Source organism: Pararge aegeria, chromosome 19, assembly GCF_905163445.1.
Source record: "Pararge aegeria chromosome 19, ilParAegt1.1, whole genome shotgun sequence".
NCBI lineage: Eukaryota > Metazoa > Arthropoda > Insecta > Lepidoptera > Nymphalidae > Pararge > Pararge aegeria.
The window spans coordinates 10,362,835-10,383,764 of NC_053198.1; the positions used below are offsets into that span (position 1 = coordinate 10,362,835).

At 34.8% G+C, this 20,930-nt stretch overlaps 2 protein-coding genes across 2 annotated transcripts; one reads left to right on the plus strand and one right to left on the minus strand.

Moving 5' to 3' along the window:
* Positions 1 to 3,009: 3,009 nt before the first annotated feature.
* Positions 3,010 to 8,065, plus strand: LOC120632273 (39S ribosomal protein L37, mitochondrial). Its single transcript, XM_039902097.1, has 5 exons — positions 3,010 to 3,290; positions 4,209 to 4,556; positions 5,534 to 5,823; positions 7,493 to 7,662; positions 7,754 to 8,065. Exons 1-5 carry the CDS (start codon positions 3,112 to 3,114, stop codon positions 8,000 to 8,002), a joined length of 1,236 nt encoding a protein of 411 aa, XP_039758031.1. The 5' UTR covers positions 3,010 to 3,111; the 3' UTR covers positions 8,003 to 8,065.
* Positions 8,066 to 8,128: 63 nt separating this feature from the next.
* On the minus strand, positions 8,129 to 20,185 carry LOC120632287 (E3 ubiquitin-protein ligase synoviolin). Its single transcript, XM_039902121.1, has 11 exons — positions 19,876 to 20,185; positions 19,581 to 19,673; positions 18,877 to 19,029; positions 17,979 to 18,173; positions 15,738 to 15,922; positions 14,547 to 14,689; positions 13,813 to 14,061; positions 11,844 to 11,968; positions 10,320 to 10,438; positions 8,680 to 8,835; positions 8,129 to 8,354 (listed from the first exon to the last, which is right to left on the minus strand). Exons 1-11 carry the CDS (start codon positions 20,008 to 20,010, stop codon positions 8,276 to 8,278), a joined length of 1,632 nt encoding a protein of 543 aa, XP_039758055.1. The 5' UTR covers positions 20,011 to 20,185; the 3' UTR covers positions 8,129 to 8,275.
* Between the last annotated feature and the right edge of the window lie 745 nt (positions 20,186 to 20,930).

Consider the following 20,930-nt stretch of genomic DNA (forward strand, 5'->3'; position numbering starts at 1 on the left):
AGTGTTTGTGTGATGAACATGAATGTTTTTCAGTGTCTGGGTGTTTATCTGTATATTATAAGTATTTATGTGTATTATATTCATAAAAAAATATTCATCAGCTATCTCAGTACCCATAACACAAGCTACGCTTACTTTGGGGCTAGGTGGTGATGTGTGTATTGTCGTAGTATATTTATATTTATTTATTTTTATTTAAAGAAATAATTATTACCAATGATAAAAAAGCAAGAACCTACCTGTTATTATAATTTGTAAAATAATATAACAAAAAATATAATTAATTTTTTGTTATAATGTTTTGCCTTAACTTTTCAGTTGCGAAAGTACCTAGGTAAAACGTACCTACGATATGCAGCTCCTAGTCAAAGGCCGGGTTCAACTTAGCGCAGATTTTTTGTAGCCCAGTTCTATGTTAAGTAATTTGATATTATATAATAAGCAAATATTATCTTTCTTAATGATGTCTTCCCCGTGCTAACATGAAAAGTGAAGATTGGAAATAACTATGTATATTTATTAATAAAAATTCTGAATGTTATTGAAATGATATTTGTGTTATCCGCCAAATTGATGTACCTATCAGTGTTGTATGTATTGATGGAAGATATAAATTTAAATATATATATTTACGAAATTACTTGTTGTTTATTTTTCTTTTGCTGCATTACCTTAAAAATAACCTAGGAACCTCACATAGGAAGCATCTAAAAAATTAGGTTTTGTAACGTAATAAATGTCTTTTTAATGTTATAAATTAATATTGTTGGAATTTGCGCGCGGGCAATCTTCCGAAATGTCGCGAAACTGGTATCCCGGCGCGAGGGGAGCGGTGCGCGGGGAACAACCGCGCTCGCGGCTTTCTAACTTCGCACGGCTCGTCAGTCGCCCAGGTCTCTGCTAGAGGCTGGACGCCGCGCGGCCGCTGTGCGGCCGCCGCCGCATTTTTTTACGACTCTCACCTGATTGCTGTTTTTTTTGCCTTAGACCTTAAGGATACTTACCCTTGAGCTATCTAAACCCCGTGTATCGGGTAAGTGTTGAACGATTCCTTAAAGTTTAGACGTTAGAATATCTTTTAATTAGGTAAATTACACGCATGCGGGTCGGCCATTACGCTCGTTGCCTTTGTTCTTTGTTCTCGCACATTGACCCATGCAATCGATCATATTTGGCTTAATCCTTGCATATTCTTTGTTAAAATTTCATCTAAATGTTTTAATTCCTATTTTTTTTATAATTAAGTTTCCTATTTCGATAAATTCCCAGATTCTCATACTATAGTAGTTCTCTGTATTTTGCTAATAACCTCGCGTACCTTTTGCTATTTGCTATCTTTTAATTAATATTAGTCTTAATGTCTTTTGTTTTATTTTAATGCTTCTCACGCTCTCATAATGTAAACTCCGTCTGATTGTGAACAACGCATCCGCCATCTTGCGCAGTGCTTGCCGCTTAGCTGAGCCACGTGTTTGCAATCAGACGAGTTGAAGCGGAATTATTTTTCACACGCTGGACGAAAATTCCAGGGTTCGAGTTCCTCGCTTCAAGTTCGAGTTCAAACCCAAGTTCCGGGTTCGACTCTCTACTGTTGTCGACGTCACCTCCGACGCCGATCTCCGGGTGCAGCTGAAGACCACCTCGTCTACGCCTGCCTCGCTTCAAGTCTCAAGTTTCAAGTTTCAAGTTCCGGGTTCGACTCCCTGTGGTTGTCGACGTCACCGTCAACGTGCCGTCTCCTGGTGCAGCTGAAGACCACCTCGCCTTCGCCTGTTCCTTCTGGGCCACGCAATCAACGGCTACAAGGGCAGTACTCGCCCACTGCAGAATTTGGAAGCGAACTAATTGACGGGCCCTTTCACCCACGACCGCTGACCTTGTTACCCTAAATAAATTTGTGATTACGTGTTCCATCTTTTAATACACTCTAACTAGAACCGTTTCAGTTTACGATTTTCTTCAGTCTGTTAAGTAGCTAAAAGACGTCTTATTACTTGGCGTTTATTCTCCTTTCCCCGTAAATAGTTTAGAGAAAAACATTATTCATCATAATTTTTCATCAGTAGTACACCTATTCCACTGCGGATAAGACTCCCGAACGAAGAAGTCAGTCTCCTCAAATGTATCTTCTTGTTTTGAGCGCCAGAAAAACCATCGTTCGAAATTCGAACATTCGAGCATTCGAGTTCGAACCCCGGCACGCATCTCTAACTTTTCTAAGTCATGTGCGTTTTAAGAATTCAAACAATAAGTACTTATATACTTTTGAGCTTTTCATCAAGTTCTCAAGGGTGTCTGAAGTCCACTAATCCGCACTTGCCAGCGACCGCACTTGACAGCGACAGTGTTCTACGACCTAAACCCTTGTCATTGCAGACGGAGACACGTGGCCTGAAGTGTGCCGGTACCTAATGGGTTGATTTGACGAATAAAAAGAACCTTCAATCTGTTGCAATAAGCGACCATGTAAGATTTTAAATTGAAGTCAGCTGGAGAAAAATCGTATGACGACGACCTATTCAGAACTTATGAAGATGGATACTAATAAGATGCTAACAAACTTGATTTCCCAATGCTGATGTACCTACTTCACGCAGAGCCAGCTAAGTAATAAATATAGAGAAGGTACTACGCTCGTGCTAGTCCGGCATTGGCTACTCCTACTGCAGTCACGTTTTGGATGACAACTGCCAAATACCATCTCGAAGTTTAAGATTTGGTGGATTGCCGTATTAAAAAACTACTTGCTTGACAATTAATATGAAAATGAGCCTACCCTGTTCCATAAAGTTATTGTGAAATGCTCTCAGCTGTATTATAGTCTAAAGAATCATTCATTATAGGGTTTCACCGTTTCAGCCATTTTTGATTTCATGATTTTAACGGTTTGTGGAATTCTAGATCTTGTTATCATTACAGTATTTTGCTAAATAATGATTGGTATCCCATCCCTAGTAGCGGCTTATAGTGTGACACAACTGTCAAAATATGTCAATGTCAAATCTAAAAAAATTATTTCTCAGCTGTGTCGTTCCTATTTTTGTAATTTAAATATTAGCTGATTCTGTTGTTTATTAATTATCCATTTACGAGTGATAAATACACATTAAAATGAAATTATCAAACGTTTTATATCGACAACACGTAGGGTTTATGTTTAAGAAACATTGGGCGGTGCAAGGTAGACGCGTGCCGATTGATACGAGCATTGAAGCAAAACTAAAAGCAAAAGGTATTCCAGTTGAGGACGCTCTAGAGTTCGTAAAGGAGAAGCCGGAACCCAGAGAGAGGTAATCTTTTTGTAATATTAATCATATAGTATGATATTCTTTTTATAACCACAAAATTCTATGTTTTCTATTGAGTTTGTAAAAGAAGAACCGGAAGCCCAGATGGACGTAATCCTTACCAATTATTTTTACTTCATTTGGCATTATAAATAATTTGTTACTGATAAAATAAGTTCTAATGGAATAATTAAAATGTTACATGTTTTATAATTAAGTGGTGTTGCTTCATGATAAAAATATGAAGACATCAAGAATGCATTCTTTCAGGGGAGGATTATAGATGTTTGATAGTAATTAGTGCAGTTAAGCATAAAGTTAGAAGAGGAATGACAGCTTTATGTTCTACTAGATGGGACTTGAATCAATTAGAAATTTTTAACTGAATTAAATTGAGTATGAAAAATTTTCTAGTAATGAATCAATTTATTACTTTATTTAAATTTATTTGCATTTTACATTACATTACTCATACATTGTTCGTAATAATATCACAATAACCAAAAGCAATTATAATGAAAACCCTGTTAGCAATTCTGGATGGCAAGTTTAATTATTTAAAAAAAAAATTAAGTGTATATATGAAGATGTTATGGTTCTCTTTTTCTTTAATATTTTCTGCGATCCTATTATAAATTTGAATGGATTTGTACCAGAGGTATGCAACATTAAGTTTGTTTTTTGTAGGAGTCAATTAAATTTATATATATATGGGAAGGTTTTCTAGTATGTCAATCCTTTTTTTTTTAATAGTTGGTGTGTGTCTTTGCTGTTTTCGAACAATATTATGCCACAATTCAGCCAGGTATTGGTATATGCATAGTAAGCCAGCAAAGCCACTTCCATGTTAGTTGATTTTTAAATTGTGGGAACACAAGATAGACAAATAATATAATTATCTGTTTTTTTTAATTGTTACAGAATTGAAATCATAGGCAAATATGAACAGGTGAAACCTCTTGATGAAAATCATCCAGATTACAAAGAAAGACCATGTTTAACACTCAAAAATACAAGTGTTCTCCTGGAAGGCATATCGCAAGCCCAAGTTTTAACAAAATCAATAATAGCAGAAGATAAGTTACCTCAAAGGATCGAAGAAATGGCTGAGCTGTCAGCCCCAAAAGCTGTTCATGAAGGGGTTAAGAAGGCAATCTTAAGTGCAAATGTGTTTGATTGTGAGCAAAAGAAGTTACCAAAAATTAAGGATGCAGAAAGACCAGCATTCAACTTTCCAAGAATATTAGGCATTTCTGATAGAAGAAAAAAGTAAATTTGCTTTTGCTTACTTATTGTGTTCAATCCATTTTTTACCTATTTATTTAAAAATTCCAACCCTTGCATGCTCTACGCCTACTATTATTGTAACTTGTCATATATTGGATATCTGAATTAAAACTCTATCTGATACTGTAATGAAATCTGATATAAAAGTTTTGGATAGGCACAGCATCTAAATCGTGTCATGATAAGACCCTTACATATTTGTATTATTAAGCATTATTAATCAATCTTTTCTTGTGTCCTGAGATTAACAATTCTATTTAAAACGAATATCCTTAACTGAAACTATCGCATAATAAAATATAATAATAATTAATTCACATATCCATATGCAGATCCGTTAAGTTATGGGGGTGTCTACAGAATGCTATATTAATGCACTCATAGAACACAAATAATATCAACTTACTTTTTTTAAGTATAATCAATTAGTGAAAAGCACTTTGCATCTTTGTTTGTGATTTGGAATGCCCTTCCAGCTTCAACTTTCCAATCTTCTAATCTTATCATATCTTCTAGGCAAGAGTAAAAAGGAATCTTCTAGGCAAGCGTGCACCACCTTAGGCTGAATCATCAATTACCATCAGGTGTGGTTGCAGTCAAGCGCAATTAAAAAAAAAAAAAAAGCTGTTCTTTGTGTTTGTTCTATGTAAAACGTTATTTTTTCATTTTAATAAACAAACTCCTGAATAGCAACTAATAATTTTTTTGCGATCCATGCTTTCAAATTAAAATATTTTTGTGTCAAAAGAATATTTTAACTGACAACACATTTGCAATATCATTTATAACTAAGATCTTTATATAGGATAATACTGGCAACTATTAGACTAGCTTAAAGAGCTTGTAAATTTTTGATATGAATTGAAAGAAACCTTGTTGATTGGCAAAAAATATGTCGTACTATGGTTGGCCCAAATGCAAGTACTTTGCAAACTTTAATAATTTATTCTTTGTTTCAGTGAAATTCTTACTAACAAGCTACTCCAACTTGTAGAAAAAAGCAATGATGCGGAAGTAACCCAAAATAAATATGTAGTAAATGATGCTGAGTGTCACAGTGTATTTGACAAGGATGGTGACTTGATAAAATTTCAAGATGTCTCCGGGATTCTAGTAACAAGCAATAAGCCAATGAAGCATGAATTAAATGAAAACGATATACCGTTTATTGAAATACCTGACTTGTACCCTGTAAAACACACTGTTACCTTGCCACCTGAACATTTTTATAGCGAGAATAGTAAATATCGTGAGTATCTATAAAATACGGCAATAATTAAAAAGACCTTCACCAAAAGTCTTTACATTTTTTTAACATGTTTGTTTAACTACTATGCTTAGGTATCATATAATTTATGCTTGCTAAAGCATGGAATGCGTTTTCTATTATCTTTGACACAAGTCTGTCAAATACTCAAGTTTTATTATTTAAAAATTTGGAAATATATATATATATATATATATATGGGAGGAATACTCAAATCCTTGCCTCACTAAGTTCTGCATTAGCTTCTTCGACATCCTTCTGCACACCTATCAGCATAGATTATAGAATATAGAATATTGGATAACATATTACCACACATACAAGCTTATGGTTTCTGTGAGTCATGGAATAATAAAACAGGAACAATGAATTTTTTTTTAAATAAACTATTTAAAAAAAAATTCATTGTTCATTGTTCATGTTCCAGTATTATCTTTTCTACACATTTAATGAAATCGTAGACTAGCTGTGTCTCTGCAATATGCATTAAAGATTTTTGCAAAAAAAATACTGGGTGACGTTATGAATAAATAATAGAATGCAAAAATGCTAATGTTCAAATTATCACTTCATTTAGTACTCCGGATATATCTGATACTCGGGTATTAAATAAACTATACATTTCATGCCGAAAAATAATAGGGTTCGTTCAGGATAGTTGATGAAAGTTTTTGTCGATTTTACTCCATAGCTCCGCCATTCCTTAACCGATTTGAATATTTTTTCTTTCACTCGGAAGGTTTTATTATAAGTGTAATTATGCTATCATTTTGTGAATATCTGGTCAGTATTGTTAGTTAGTTGTTATGTTGTTAGTTGTGAGTAACAGGACTGAACAACTCGCCGATCTCGCTCACTGAAAATTTAATAAGTGCATTCAAACCTGCCGGTTGGTTTCTGGTGAATAAGGGCATGCCCTCTAAGCAACTGATAAAAAAAAGTTTCTCTCCCATCCATTTTCTGACTTAAGACAACTGTGCTTATCTGGCGCGCTTGACTTACATTAGATGCGCCTACTGCCATTGTCAAATTTTGTATGATTGAAGCTGAAAGACTTAAGAACATTGCAATAAAGTAAGCCAAAGAAGCAAAATTAATTACTTGGCGGGCACTGAGAAAACTATTGGTGATACAAAAAAAATATGTACTGCATGATTAAAGTATCCATTACTACCTACAATAATTAATGCGAATCGGACGTTTATTTATTTATTTCCAATACATTTCGTAATTACAGGATTTTTTATTTTTTATAAGTTATCGCCAGTTTAAAAATTTAAAGGCTACGCCTAAACAAAACAGTTATTTAAGAGCTACATACACTTAATTGAAAAAAGACACTACACTTTTAAAAAATAATACCTAGAATAAATTTTAGTATCTTCTCATTCTCTTTACATAATGGCTATTGTTTGTTGTTATTGATAAATTGATGAAACTGACATACACTAAATTCTACTTCAAACTTCCAAAGTGAGTCCGATCCATTTACGATTCTAGTTTGCTAACTGGCTGTCATCTCTCATGCTTCTAGGGGATGCTTAAAAAAATAAAAAACTGCGGACGAAGACGCGGGCAACAGCTAGTTCTTAATATCACATCGTGATAATCTTTGTCTAGTTAAAAGGATGATCGCAATTTTTTTTTCCAGCATTGCGTCCAAGCGTGTCTAAGAAGCATCCGCACACCACATGGCTACATTTCAACAGAACCGAAGTGGGAAACCTCTATGAAACACCAGTCACTCCCACACAAATTCTGGGCCGTTCATTGACACATGCATTCACTGTAGCCTCAGCATATGCGAAGCAACTACATGGGGTAAATAAAATAATTATGTACTGTACAATTTTTGTGATAAAACTTTTATGTTTTATGAACAAGCGATTACAATAAATTATCTTTGTTACAGGAGGATGTAAAAGACCTACCCGAGCCGATTCACATAAATTGCATTCAAACCGATGGCCAACGCTTTCATTTTGGTGTTTTTGAACTTAATACTCTTAATGTTGATGGTACAGATGGCACCAAAAATGTTTGGTATTGCAAAAATGATGTTAAACTGTACGATTCAAGCCGTTACTTAAGTGGTATGCCTGTATTAGAGAACTATAATCCTAAAGTGTACGGTTATATAAATGCTTTTTACAATTGTTAGTAAAACATGTAATATAATATTACAGTATAATTAAATAAATAGATAATAGCTAACTTTAAAAGTTTTTTTACTGACTAGCTTAGAAGTGAAAGATAAATGAAATATATATATATTTAAATGTATTCATGTATATATCCAGATATATTTACAAGAACACAAATACATTTATATTTGATTAGAATACACAATGCTTGCACATACCAAAACAATTTGTACATTTAAATTATCAAGTTAAGAAAATGGGACACAATTTTTTTTTTTTTTTTTGCACATTCACTTCTCTGAATGTATTTCTCTGAATTTTTGCAATCGCCGTCTTCTAAGCTCTTCAGCATCAGAATCTGACTGCTCCCTGTGAAGAAAATAATAATACAATGTTAAAATATATATTTTTTCGTTATATACATACATATATACATTTGCGTTCCGGTAAGATGTCGCGTAGAAACAGATTCCCCTAATCTGTTGAGAATTAACCTAACCCTAAAAGGTCACTACCATCTTTGGATGCGTGACTCACCAACAGTTGAGATTGCATTCAAGGGTCTACTTGTAGTTACATAAATGAAAAGCATATACATGTATAATTTCAAATCGGTCAAGGGCGGTCTAGATATATTTCTAAAAAACTTAATTTATTAGGTTTATACCTGAATAAGTATAAGATAAAATATTACATATTAGAGTCCAGCGATGCTTCAGCTGCATCAAAGTTGAAATCATCACTGCTCGTAGATGGGCCAGGAGTCGGTATGTATGCAGAAGTGGAGGGCACCACGTCTGGTTCAGTCTTCACCTTCGCTGGCGACGGTTCCGGGGTTGCTTCCGTTCGGCTACAAGAAAAATGACACAGGTCTGATGGCTAGATGACATTGCTGGCATTAATATAAAATATATTTAGTGCCGTGTGGTGACCGGCAGATAAGAAGTACAGTTGGCACCACCAGTCTTCTTCCCGTGGTTGTAGTATGAGGCGACTAAGGGACCTGCCCAGCGTGGTGACTATGGGCACTGACAGACGGGCAGTAAAACAAAATTTATGCAAACACCCAAGTTGTTTCCTCGGGCAGTGTTTTACGCACGGGCCCGGGTAATTATAATTACCTATTAAAATGCTAATTATTGTCTTACGTTGTTGACCCATCTTATAAACAGCCAGTGCTATTTGCATTTAAATTTTATAGAAGATATATAAAATAAATAGTATTATATAAAATAAGAAAGTTGTGGCCGTGCATTTAAAATATCTTCATATTTCCCTGATACTCCTGATTGAACTGGCTGATAATCGGAACTACCTACAGTATTTGAGGGTTGTGCTGGGACGGAACGTAGAAAATTAAAACATCACAACAAAACTATTTTTGTACTAACTTATTTTTTTTTATAGGTTATGCAATATCGGCTATAAAGTTATCATTAACCTCACTAGCACAAATAGCGGACGTAGTTTCTAAAAAGTTCTTAGTTTGTAACAGAATATGTAAGTAATACAATCCTCCAGTTGGGAGAGGTGTTTCGTCCAGCAGTGGACTGTAATAGGCTGTTGTTGATGATGATGATGATGATGACGATGATGATATTTATTGCTTATCAATCTTCTCATTGTCAGGTTTCAGAGATATAAGCTATCAAAGTTTTACTAGTGCTCTCTTTCTTCACTAAAGAATCTTGAAACAATAATAAATATTATAATAAAATATTGTTTTATGTTATGGTGATCCAAGTCTGTGATCATTTTTACAGCTTCACCTGTATGTTTTTAACAGACTCCTTTGGACTTGATTTTGACCCTCTTCAAACGATTATCCTCCTTCCAACCAGTATCTTTAGATAATACATTAACATAACTCCTGCCTTATCGAGTTTAGATGAAAATGTTATAAATTAACAAAAATCTAATTTTGCTAATTGAAAAATTGATAATCTATAATCTCACCAAATTAGTGTATTGTCATCGGTAGAAAATGTATAATTTCTTCAATCCTTAAACTCCACACCAAACAGATCTTCGGCAATGTACAGTCTACGCACGTTTCGGTCCGAAACCGGAGCATCCTAAGGAGATGTTGACTTTACAAATACTTATTCATTGTAAAGTAACATCTCCTGAGGATCCTCAAAACCAAACAGATCTTCTTCAAATGATTGAAGAAATTATAAATTACACCATACAGCTTCTCTGCTCTCCTGCTTTTCGCGGAGTATAGCAAATCAAGCTTAATTTCCATAATATATCATGAATTTCCGCAAAGTAACGCCTGCTTCTATCCAATAATGAATGAATGTTTAATTTGATGATTTTGATGCAACTTACTGTATTTCAGTTTGCGTGGCCACATTAGAGACGTTCAATGGCAAGTTGGATACCACATTGGAGTATTGCTGCATGAGTAGCACCGACGCGTCCAGCATAGCTTGTATCTCGCGAAGCAGCTATAAAATTATAATTGTTTTAACACAAGATTCCGTCTTCGGAGGGCGTCTTCGTTGCTCTAATTATCAATCTCGGCAATCTCGACAAGGGCAATTTGGGAATTTTAGTTGTTTAACGCAGCAAAGGTGGACAGACGACATCACACGAGTCGCTGGGAGCTGCTAGAAACAAGCGGCCCAGGAGCGTGGATTTTGGAACTCTCTACAAAAGACCTATGTCCAGCAGTTGTTGAAGTGATGATGATTAGAGCTTTTTGTGACAAAGCTCGTCCGGGGAAGTTCTACCGCCGTTCTTATTTCTGCCGTAAAGCAGCATTGTTGCAATGCCGTGGTTGCTCATGGTCACAGGGTAGCACTTTTTAGAAGTGTTCCCTACATAGGTAACCTGCAAAGTATTGCTCTGTTTATAGGCAATGATTTTGCACTTACCATCAGGTGGGCTCTACTACACAAAAATCTAATCCGGTATGGTTGGCTACTTTGGCCGTGGCTGGGTACTACACTACCTGTACGATGTCGCGTAGAGAGCGATTATATGGATTTAATATAACTACCATACCCTAAGAGCCCCGTTACCATCTTAAGACTGCTGCTTATCAATTAAGCTGGGCTTATTGTAGAAGTGCATGTTCAGTGTTGTGTTATGTGCAGCTGCTGACGCTGTACCCAGACTTTCCTCGCGGGTTTCCAAGATGTTACGTATAATAACCTCCTGCTATGTGTGCGCGTTCATTCGTGATACATATATTGCCATAAACAGCGTTAAGCCGACGGTCCAGATTGGAGCAGCGAGGTGGGCTGATGCAATCTAAAATCGTCTCTGGCCTTTGATAATGAATCAATATACAACGTGTAAGTACATTTCATAAGAAAACACCCTGTAGAAAGACGCATATTTATTTTACCATACAAACGAATTCAAAACATTCTAGGTGTTCACTTATGGCAACCCTATAGAAGATAAAATACCGACACGCGCATAGTACCTACGCTACGCAACCTGTACCTAATAAGGTGACAGGAGTCACTTGATTTTAATTTTGCTTGTGATGTTAGGGCTGTATCTGTTTTCTTTGAGTAAAAACAATGGCAGTAGTTTACTTAAAAACTCAGTGGTTTTCGGTTTCACAGAGAAGTCTCAGAGATAGTATAAGATAGTATATAATGTATCTCTAAAGCCGGTGAAGTAATATTTCGGTTTTCATTTACACGTAGTATACGACTACGACAATACACACAACGCTATCTAGCGCCAAAGTAATTGTGTTATGGGTACTGAGATGACTGATGAATATTTTTATGAATAACTAGCGTACCCAGCTTCGCCGAGCTAGATTTTGCTTTCGAAATCAGGGTCGCTGCCCACTGCGACAATCGGCCATCGCTTGGCAAATATTTCGTTTACCTTTAATCTCGCTTCGATGTTCCTCCTCTCGGTGCCTTCCATACGTTGCAGTTCCTCCACACTTAAGATGGCAAGGTCGAGAGGGCGGGGTGGTGGCGGCGGTGGCATCCCCCAGCCCATCATCGCTACAAAATAGTAAGTTAATATCAGCATCTTAAGATGGCTACATACGTGATCGCAAGCATGAGAAACCTGCACAAACAATAATATGTTAGAGAACTAAAGTTGTTATTATTAACAACGCTATCTAGTTATCTATTGGTGAAACAGGTTTTTATAGTGTTGGTCAATTGAAGCACTCAATTGACTCAATTATTATAACCTGGATGGAGTTGGTGTGGTTGGGTAGCTCAGTTACCATATTTGAGAATGGGGTTGGTGCCCGCCAGGCAGTTGAGTTGTAAGCTCCGTGTAGGATGGTCGGTAGTCACACCGCCTAACCAAACCCGTCTTTCGCTATATAGTTCTTCTTTTATTTATTTATTTAATGGACAATCAATAGGTTACAATAACTCTTATAAAACTAAACAAAACATGAAAAAACATATAAATGTAATATTGTAAGTGGGTCACTTAGAGACTGCCCCAACTTGCGAATAAAAAACAAGATTGTCAGTTAGAAGGAGAAAAAAACGATTAAGAGAGACATGAGAGTATAAGCTGTAAGATCTATCAGGCTGTGACATAAACTTGACGAATCTAGCGCCGCGAACAAAAACATACAATAGTTCTTTAGTGTACCTAATTGTTTATCAAGAATTACGAGTGATATATGTGTTAATTGCTGTGCGTTAGTTATTGTGAAATACCCCGTGTAACTTTAGTGTGCAATAAACCTTGTAATCAGTTCCTCGTGTTTTATCTGCCTGAGTACTTGTAGCTGATGAAGACCATGACCATAATATTGAGACGCGAATCGGCCTCCGACAAATATAATAATAATAATTTATTTATTTGGAACAGATACATTCAGTACAGTATATAAAAAAACCGTAATAACTGCTGTAGTAGTTAGTAAATACTGTGTTGCAACTATCAGACACTCGGTTTGTTATTGTTAGTTAAAATATTCAATAAAAGGTGTGATGAAGATTGATAAAATTCATTATTATGCAGCTTTAATATGCCACACATGACTAAACGCGCAAGCTTGTAACCGAAACATTTCCACAGTAAATATTAATGTATACGAAGAACTTACGTCCGAAAAACGCACTAACGACGTACCCTCGACATAAATCAAGAGTTGGATAGAATCAGGCGTTAATTTGCGGAAATCCAAAATATATTGTGAAAATTAAGCTTAATTTGCTATACTCCGCGAACAGCAGAAGAATCAGTATGGTGTAATTTATAATCTCTCAAATCCTTATACTCCACACCAAAAAGATCTTCGGCAATGTACCCTCTACGCACATTTCGCTCCAAAACCAGAGCATCCTCAGGAGATATTGACAACAATTTTAACAATTATTCATTGTAAAGTCAACATCTCCTGAGGATGCTCCGGTTTCGGAGAGAAGTAGGCTCAGCTCTCATCTCTCACATGATAATGAATTTAAAAGATTGTAAACTGTAAAATGATGTTGAAAAACAGCAATTTGCTGAGTTTCTTGCCGGTTCTTCTCGATGGAATCTGCCTTCCGAACCGGTGGTAGTCACTACAGACTGACTTGACGTTTCAAAAGTGCTTATAAACTGGGTCTACATGAAATATACGAATTTTGAATTTAATATAAAGGAGAAAGGAGAAATTTATTTTTATTTTAACCCTGGAGATTTTATCTCACCTCGCGGTAAGTGTTGATGCAGTCTGAGATAGTAAAATAATTTAACAGAACAGAACCTACTTTTAGATATATGTGTAATAATAAACGCGGACAAAGTAGGGGATATAATTTATGTCTCCGGCCTGGGCTTCGCCCTGCTGCATGGTAAGTAAATTTTCAAAATTAAAAAAAAAACTTACGTGGTGGCGGCATGTTCGGGAAGGGCGGCGGCACAGGTGCAGCGGGCGGGGGCTGAGCTGGCGCGTTGGCGTTGGGCGCGTTGGCATGAGGGGCATTCGCGTTAGGTGCCGGGTTATTCGCGTTGGCGGGTTCAGTCACCGGTGCGCGAAGGACGTTGAGACGGCACGTTGGACAAGTCTGTTGGCGTTGGAACCAGAGACGAAGGCACGCCGCATGGAAAATGTGGTTGCATGGCAGTTTCTTCGCACCTGTTTCAATAGACGTAATAAAATATAAAAACTCGAATAAAAAACATTCCCTTTTCAAAAGGGCGCAAAGACACTAAACAAAATATTCTGAATGAATGGGTCTAATTATTCCGTGGTAAACTATCTATCATGTTAGAATAGCAATTTACTGGATGTAATCGTTGAGATGTCTCTCAATGAGTTAAACGTTAGCTCATAGAAAAATCCTACTATAATATTAAGGAATACATTAATAATAAAAAAGGTTGGCAATGAATTGCTCATACTTCTTAGTTGTAACATAAATAAGCCAAGTTTGTCGCAGGCTCTTTTTAGAGAAGGGCGCGTTTGGAACCCTCCTAGCTTCAATTTTAAGTGAACGAATGTAGTTGTCTCTGAAACATTTACTTGAATCAAACATTTTTAAAATTTAATTTGCTATTTTGGATCAGACATTTTGTATTCAACATAATAAGTATTAATGATTAAGAAGAAATAGAACTTACCGCTGTGCATCTCCTCACGGCAGATGATGCACTCATTATCAGCGGCGGCCAGTTCCACGGCAGTTGCGTCCGGATACAGGGTGTTCATATTGCGGATCGCGCGCCGCGAGAGTACCACGTCATTGTAGGCCTTCTTGAAACTCCTACAAGGAAATAGAAGAAGTAAGTCGCAATCACGACACTTGCATTGCGGAAGCCACGTCATTGTAGGACTCCTAAAAACACCTACAGGGATATAGCTGAGAAAATGCGCAATAAATACGAAAGCGGCTCCGGAAGCCACGTTATTGTAGGCCCCCGTGAAACAGCAACAAGGAAATAGTAGAGATAAGGCGCAATTACGAAAGTTTGCAGAAGCCACGTCATTTTAGCCCTTCAAACTACTATATGGCAAAAATAGAGAAGCAGAGATAAGGCGCAATAATACAGAAGAATAGAAGTGGTCCCGGAAGCCACGTCATTGGAAAGCTCATTGAAACACCTACACGAAAATAGTAGAGCTAAGGTGCAGTTAATACAGATCAGGTTCCGGAGGTCACGCCATTTTAGACCTCCATGAAACTCCTACATGTAAATAGTCGAGATAAACTCCATCTGTGAGTGTGGCTTGGATGAGGGCACTATAACTCACATTATTTTTAACTGTCCCAAAATTACCTATCCCCTCTATGACGTTCTTCCTCCCAAAGTCCCCCGTTCTTTGAGTGTTTAATGTTTTTTAATGTTTGTTTTCAGTCCTTATTGTAGATTTTTATGTAAATATGTAAGTAAGTAATAAAATTAAAGTATAATGTATAAAAAATATCCGTGTTAGATATATATGCATGTGTTGTCTGTGCTGCCTTAGGTTAAAGAACTAACTAGCTAATCACAACTATTTCTTGGTACATATTCAAAATTAACTTTTCATTAGTTTTACCGATCAATCTCCTTCGTGCCTTCTTCATCTACAAGACATTGGCGAAGTACGTTATGCCCAGTTGGCACAGACAAAAGCCATAAACAAGAATTGAATTGAATAGTCGAGATAGGACGCAATATATACAGAAGCGATTCCGAAAGCTACGTCATTGTACGCCTTCTTTAATCTCCTCCAAAGGAATAGTAGACATAAATTAATAACCATAATTTATATACCCATAATTTATCAAATGCCAAACATGTTATTTAATACCAGTAAAAAAAACTCACCTCATGGTTTCATACATCGGACGGAAGGCGAAGAGTGGCAGCGTATAGATGCGTACCATGACCGCCACGAAGCCGACGTACAAAAGAACCTTGAGGAAATTGATTGCCAGCTCCGTATAGAGCAATACAGCCGCTTTGCTCTCCCAGGGCGCCTCCCAGTAAGTGTCCACAGAGTGAAGCATGTACTGTAACAAGATCACATAATTTTCAAATTCTAGACAAATCACCGCTTTACATACAAACAAGAAATGAATAAGCTTATATGCGGACACCGCCCGAAGCGAAGCTCAGCTGTATAAAGGGTGGATTAAACTTAAAACTTCGTATTCCTAATTATATAAGGGCGCCAGCGGGATCAGATGTCGGAATAAAAACAATAGACAAATACAAGAAGGCTACGAGTATATATGCTTAGAAATGTCAAAGCTTATGAGGAAAAAGCAACCTAGAGTGTAAAAAAAGAAACTAACTAAATAGTATAAATTAACTAACGGAATTAACCTGAAAGTACACATAATTGGCAAACAAGGGATGATATAAATGCTAGCAAGCATATACTAAATAAATTATTCGTATTATTTTGATTACAACTATGTTTTATTTTACCCATAGTGGCAATACATAGTGTGTATTATGTGAAAAATAATAATAATTTATATAAAATTGTAAAATTAGTACATATTATATAAATGATATTATTTGGAAAATTGTTAATGTAACAAACACATTCAATAGAAATTTAGTTAAATTTATTTTTTCCTTGGGCACTTTACCCCTCATGACAGATTTGTTATAACGTCACATAGCACAAGCCACGCTAAACGGGTGAATTATTTATTTACAAATGAAAACCGTAGTGGCGATGCGATGATTCAAAGAAAAATTTTAATGAAGTGACAATTGCCACTTATTTTATAAATAATTTGGGTACATTTATGACATAAATATTTGCACAATCAAATAAAAACATAAAAAGTCACAGATATTTTTCGCTAAAAGGCAGAAGCAACGCACTATGTACTGCACTTAAAACTTTCTTAAAAGACGAAAAGTGACAAATTAAAAAAAAATTCTACCATGGTATAAAATATTGTTTGAATAAGTTACTCAACCGCCAAAAACAAAACAAATATTATACAAAGATACTAATTACTTGTGTATGAGAAAACATAACTATGTTTATTTGAAGATTATTGCCCTTTCAAAAAAAAACTCTCCTTATTTTGAAGAAAATAACTGTTTTCATATTTGTATTAATTCTTAGCTCAAGATTTCTTGTTAGTAAGAATACATAGCTATTATTTCGAGATGTAAAAGTAGGACTTTTGGTATATGAAAAACAATGATTTTGCTTAATTTGAAAACTACTAAAAACTGGACTTAAAATATGAATTGAGACTTAAAATTGTAAAGTGGATTATCTCACTTTCCAGTTTGGGTTATATTGAGGTGTAAATTATATAGAATCAAGAATCAAGATTTATCATCCTTGACATTTAACATCCAGTCTGCAATCACTTAATATGCAACAGCAAACAACTAATATATCAAAGGAAATTCAGATGCAGGTGCACCATGTCCAGCTGTAGAACGATAACTAAGCTAATACTGATAATAAAGGTAAAGATGTTGGTACTTGATTCTTCAACTATGGTTAGTTATACTTAATTGAATATGATAAGCCTTCGAACTTTATTTATTTTTAAAATCCAAACATTTTATATTTTATATTTTGTTATTTATTTTGTGCAATAAGGATTTCATCAATCTATCTATCTTCATAAATGTAGCATTATTGCTTATGTTTGTAATGTTTTATTGGTATCAAATTTACATAATACTTATTTGTTGCTGTTTTTATTGATTTATACAAATCAGGGAATTTGATTAAGGATAGTACTTTAATTAGTATTTTAATTAAAATCATAATTATTTCATTATAATATTCAAGAAATCGTAATTAATATGATTACTTGTTTTGTTATGTACATACATGTATTACCTGTTTTGTTTTATTACACTGGATTGTAGGTTCAACATCATTAACCTAATTGATTAAGACATGATAATCTAGAACTGTATTTGTTAAATGGCAGCTATCATGGTAATGTGCATTGTATGAAATAGATTTTTTATTTAAGTTGAACCTTTTAAATAGAACTTGTAAAACTTTTTGCACTTTTCAAATAATTAATAAACATATAATAATATTGTGTATCCTAATATTATTAAAACTCTTACCTTGATTAAAATGTTCACAATCATTATAATCAATATGCTGTATTCAAATCCGAAAACCAATTGAACTGATGGCCCTTTGGTTGCAGTAAACAAATATGCATGGGTGATGAAGTACATATCTGACTGGGCCAAGAGAGTTAGCAGACTTAGAATTCTCATATGAAACAGAAACCCAATTACTGGACTTCTCTCCATCTGCAAACCGAATTCAGTTTATTTTACAATCACTTAAATTATCTTACAGTGGAAACATGAGAATGAGGAACTTTTTTTTACAGATTAATAAATATCCAGATTGCTAACAGCAATTATAAAGAATAAGCATTTTTTTCTTTCTTTGAGACTTTTAGGTAAGATTCTAAGGCATATTAAGGGAATATGCCAAAATCTTATTACTAATACATTGAGCCCAATTAAATAAGCTACTTCAACAGAAAATAGTATTTGGCCATTTTTAAAATATTAGTTTTAAAGTAAAGTAATTTAAAAATCATGAAAATTTACTTGTATATTGGGAAATATCAGACTAATATCACAAATCTATTTTTTCTTTGAGGCTTTTAGGTAAGATTCTAAGCGATATTAACGGAATATGCCAAAATCTTCTTACTAATACATTGAGCCCAATTAAATAAGCTACTTCAACAGAAAATAGTATTTGGCCATTTTTAAAATATTAGTTTTAAAGTAAAGTAATTTAAAAATCATGAAAATTTACTTGTATATTGGGAAATATCAGACTAATATCACAAATCTCCTACCTGAAGATGGTGGGTGTCCCCTTTTAAGTACATACAACAGATTTAAAAAGACAAGATTCATTTGTAATGACTATCAAAATGTGTGTATAATAATCATGAACTTGTAATTTAAATAATAAGTAGTTTAGTATACTTACATAATCAACCCTGTCTTCAGCGAGCCAATGGAATGCTTTCAAGAAAAGCAAAAGCGTGAACAGAGCTATAAACTTAGGATTGAAGTCATCCCGGAAAACTGTAAATGCCAGGCATGTCTCAGTGATGGCATACCACGACCTCTCGATTAGATGCTACAAAAGAAATAAATAGTTTACTAATAAAGCTGGCTTTAATCCATTTGTGATGTCCACTAATCTACACTTAGTCAGGGTGGTAGACTATGGCTTGAATCCTTTTTAATCTCAGAGGAGACGCATGCTTTGTAGTGAGAGAGAAATGGGTTGATAATGAAGATGAGGAAGTTACTAATTGGGACTTAAAATATTGAAGCAATTGTTTCATAATTATCGGTGGAAAAAATCAGTTTCTAAATATTGGGTAAAGTCTATGTTTAAAGCAATAAGAATAATCAAATTGGCTTTTTATTCTGTTACACATGACTATGTTGGTCACTTTTCTGTTACTTATTGAGCAGACAAAAAAAAATCTATCCTTGGCAGCCACAACTATCAGTTAAATAAACCAGGATGGTTTATTTCTCACTGAGCACAGCAGAACAGATTGTAATAGAATTAATCCCTCCCAAAGCTGGACTGTCCCTACCAAAGTGAAACATATGGTGGCATCAACTGCACTCTGTCACAACAAAGAAATTGTAGGAATAAGATTGTTTTTTTATTACCTCAAATTCGGCTGGGCGAAGCTGACCGAAGAAGATTTTCCTAAGAATTTTACCCATCAATAGGACCAGTATAAAGGCTTGTAAGTACATTACCTGTAATGACAAACATGATGCTGCATTATTTTAAACTTATGACTTTGCCAATACATTTATTTATAGTTTGTATAATTCCATCATCTTTTAAAATAAGCGTAAACTGATACAAAAATTTAGATCAAAATTCATTAAACTAAAGACATTATTAAGGCCTTAGAGGCTATCCAAGCAAACATATTCAAAAAATGATGTTACTTACAGCCATACTCGGATTGGAATTAGTTAAATAAACTACGGATGGGTAAAATTGTTTCTTCTGATAATAGGCATTGCCTATCACTACAGAAGTGAGCGCAACGGTGATTACAGTCGCTACAACCGCCTTCATCTTCATTGGAAATGAATACACTTAACACTTGATGCACTAAAATTTACACATGTAATTCTCCGCGAGTTTTCTAGGCGTTCCGAAATCGCATTATTGTCAACAAATGCATTTTCAAAACATCATTTCGTAGCACTAGTTGGTGCAAAAAAAATGATTTTGACGTGTTCAATGTTCATTTGTGTCGTTTGTGTCAATTTTATTTTCCACAGATGACTAGAAAAACATGACTTTATCGGATACTCTGACTGTTACAAAGAACATACAAATAACTAACATTATGATACGAATACTATATAAAAATGTTATGTTGGTTAGTGTACGCTTCAAAAACTCCAAAACTTTTGCACCGATCGAGCTGAAACTTAGCATGATACCTATATAATACGCATCTAGGATTGTTTTTATTTAGTTTTAGCATCAGTCATATAGCAGACAGTGGAAAGACAAAAAATTATACATCCACAAGTATTGCAAAATTAAACTTATATGCAATGTATTCTTTATTTTGTTTCTCATTTTAACCATTCAATCACAATGTGCCACAGCAAAGCGTGGCAGGGTACATCTAGTAATGTATAAATTTGTGAGTTCATTATAAGAGTTTCCCTTCTATCACCTGTAAAATTATGTTGCATCTGCATTCTTTATAGACTAGTAAATCAATTAAGATTTAACACAAAAGTAAAAAAATTTCAAAAAGATTTTTATGCACGAAACACCAATTATTAATTTTGTAGTATTACAAAAATCGAATGGTGCAATTCATCACATCATCTATGATAAAATTAACGTAGAATATTTTAAAATGGTTTTGCGATAGTCTACGTTAGTATAATATCAGACTGTATTCAGAATTGTTAATGTCCTTAATAAAGTTGTAATTTAAATCCTGTGATGTCAAATATTGACGGGTATCACTGGCAATG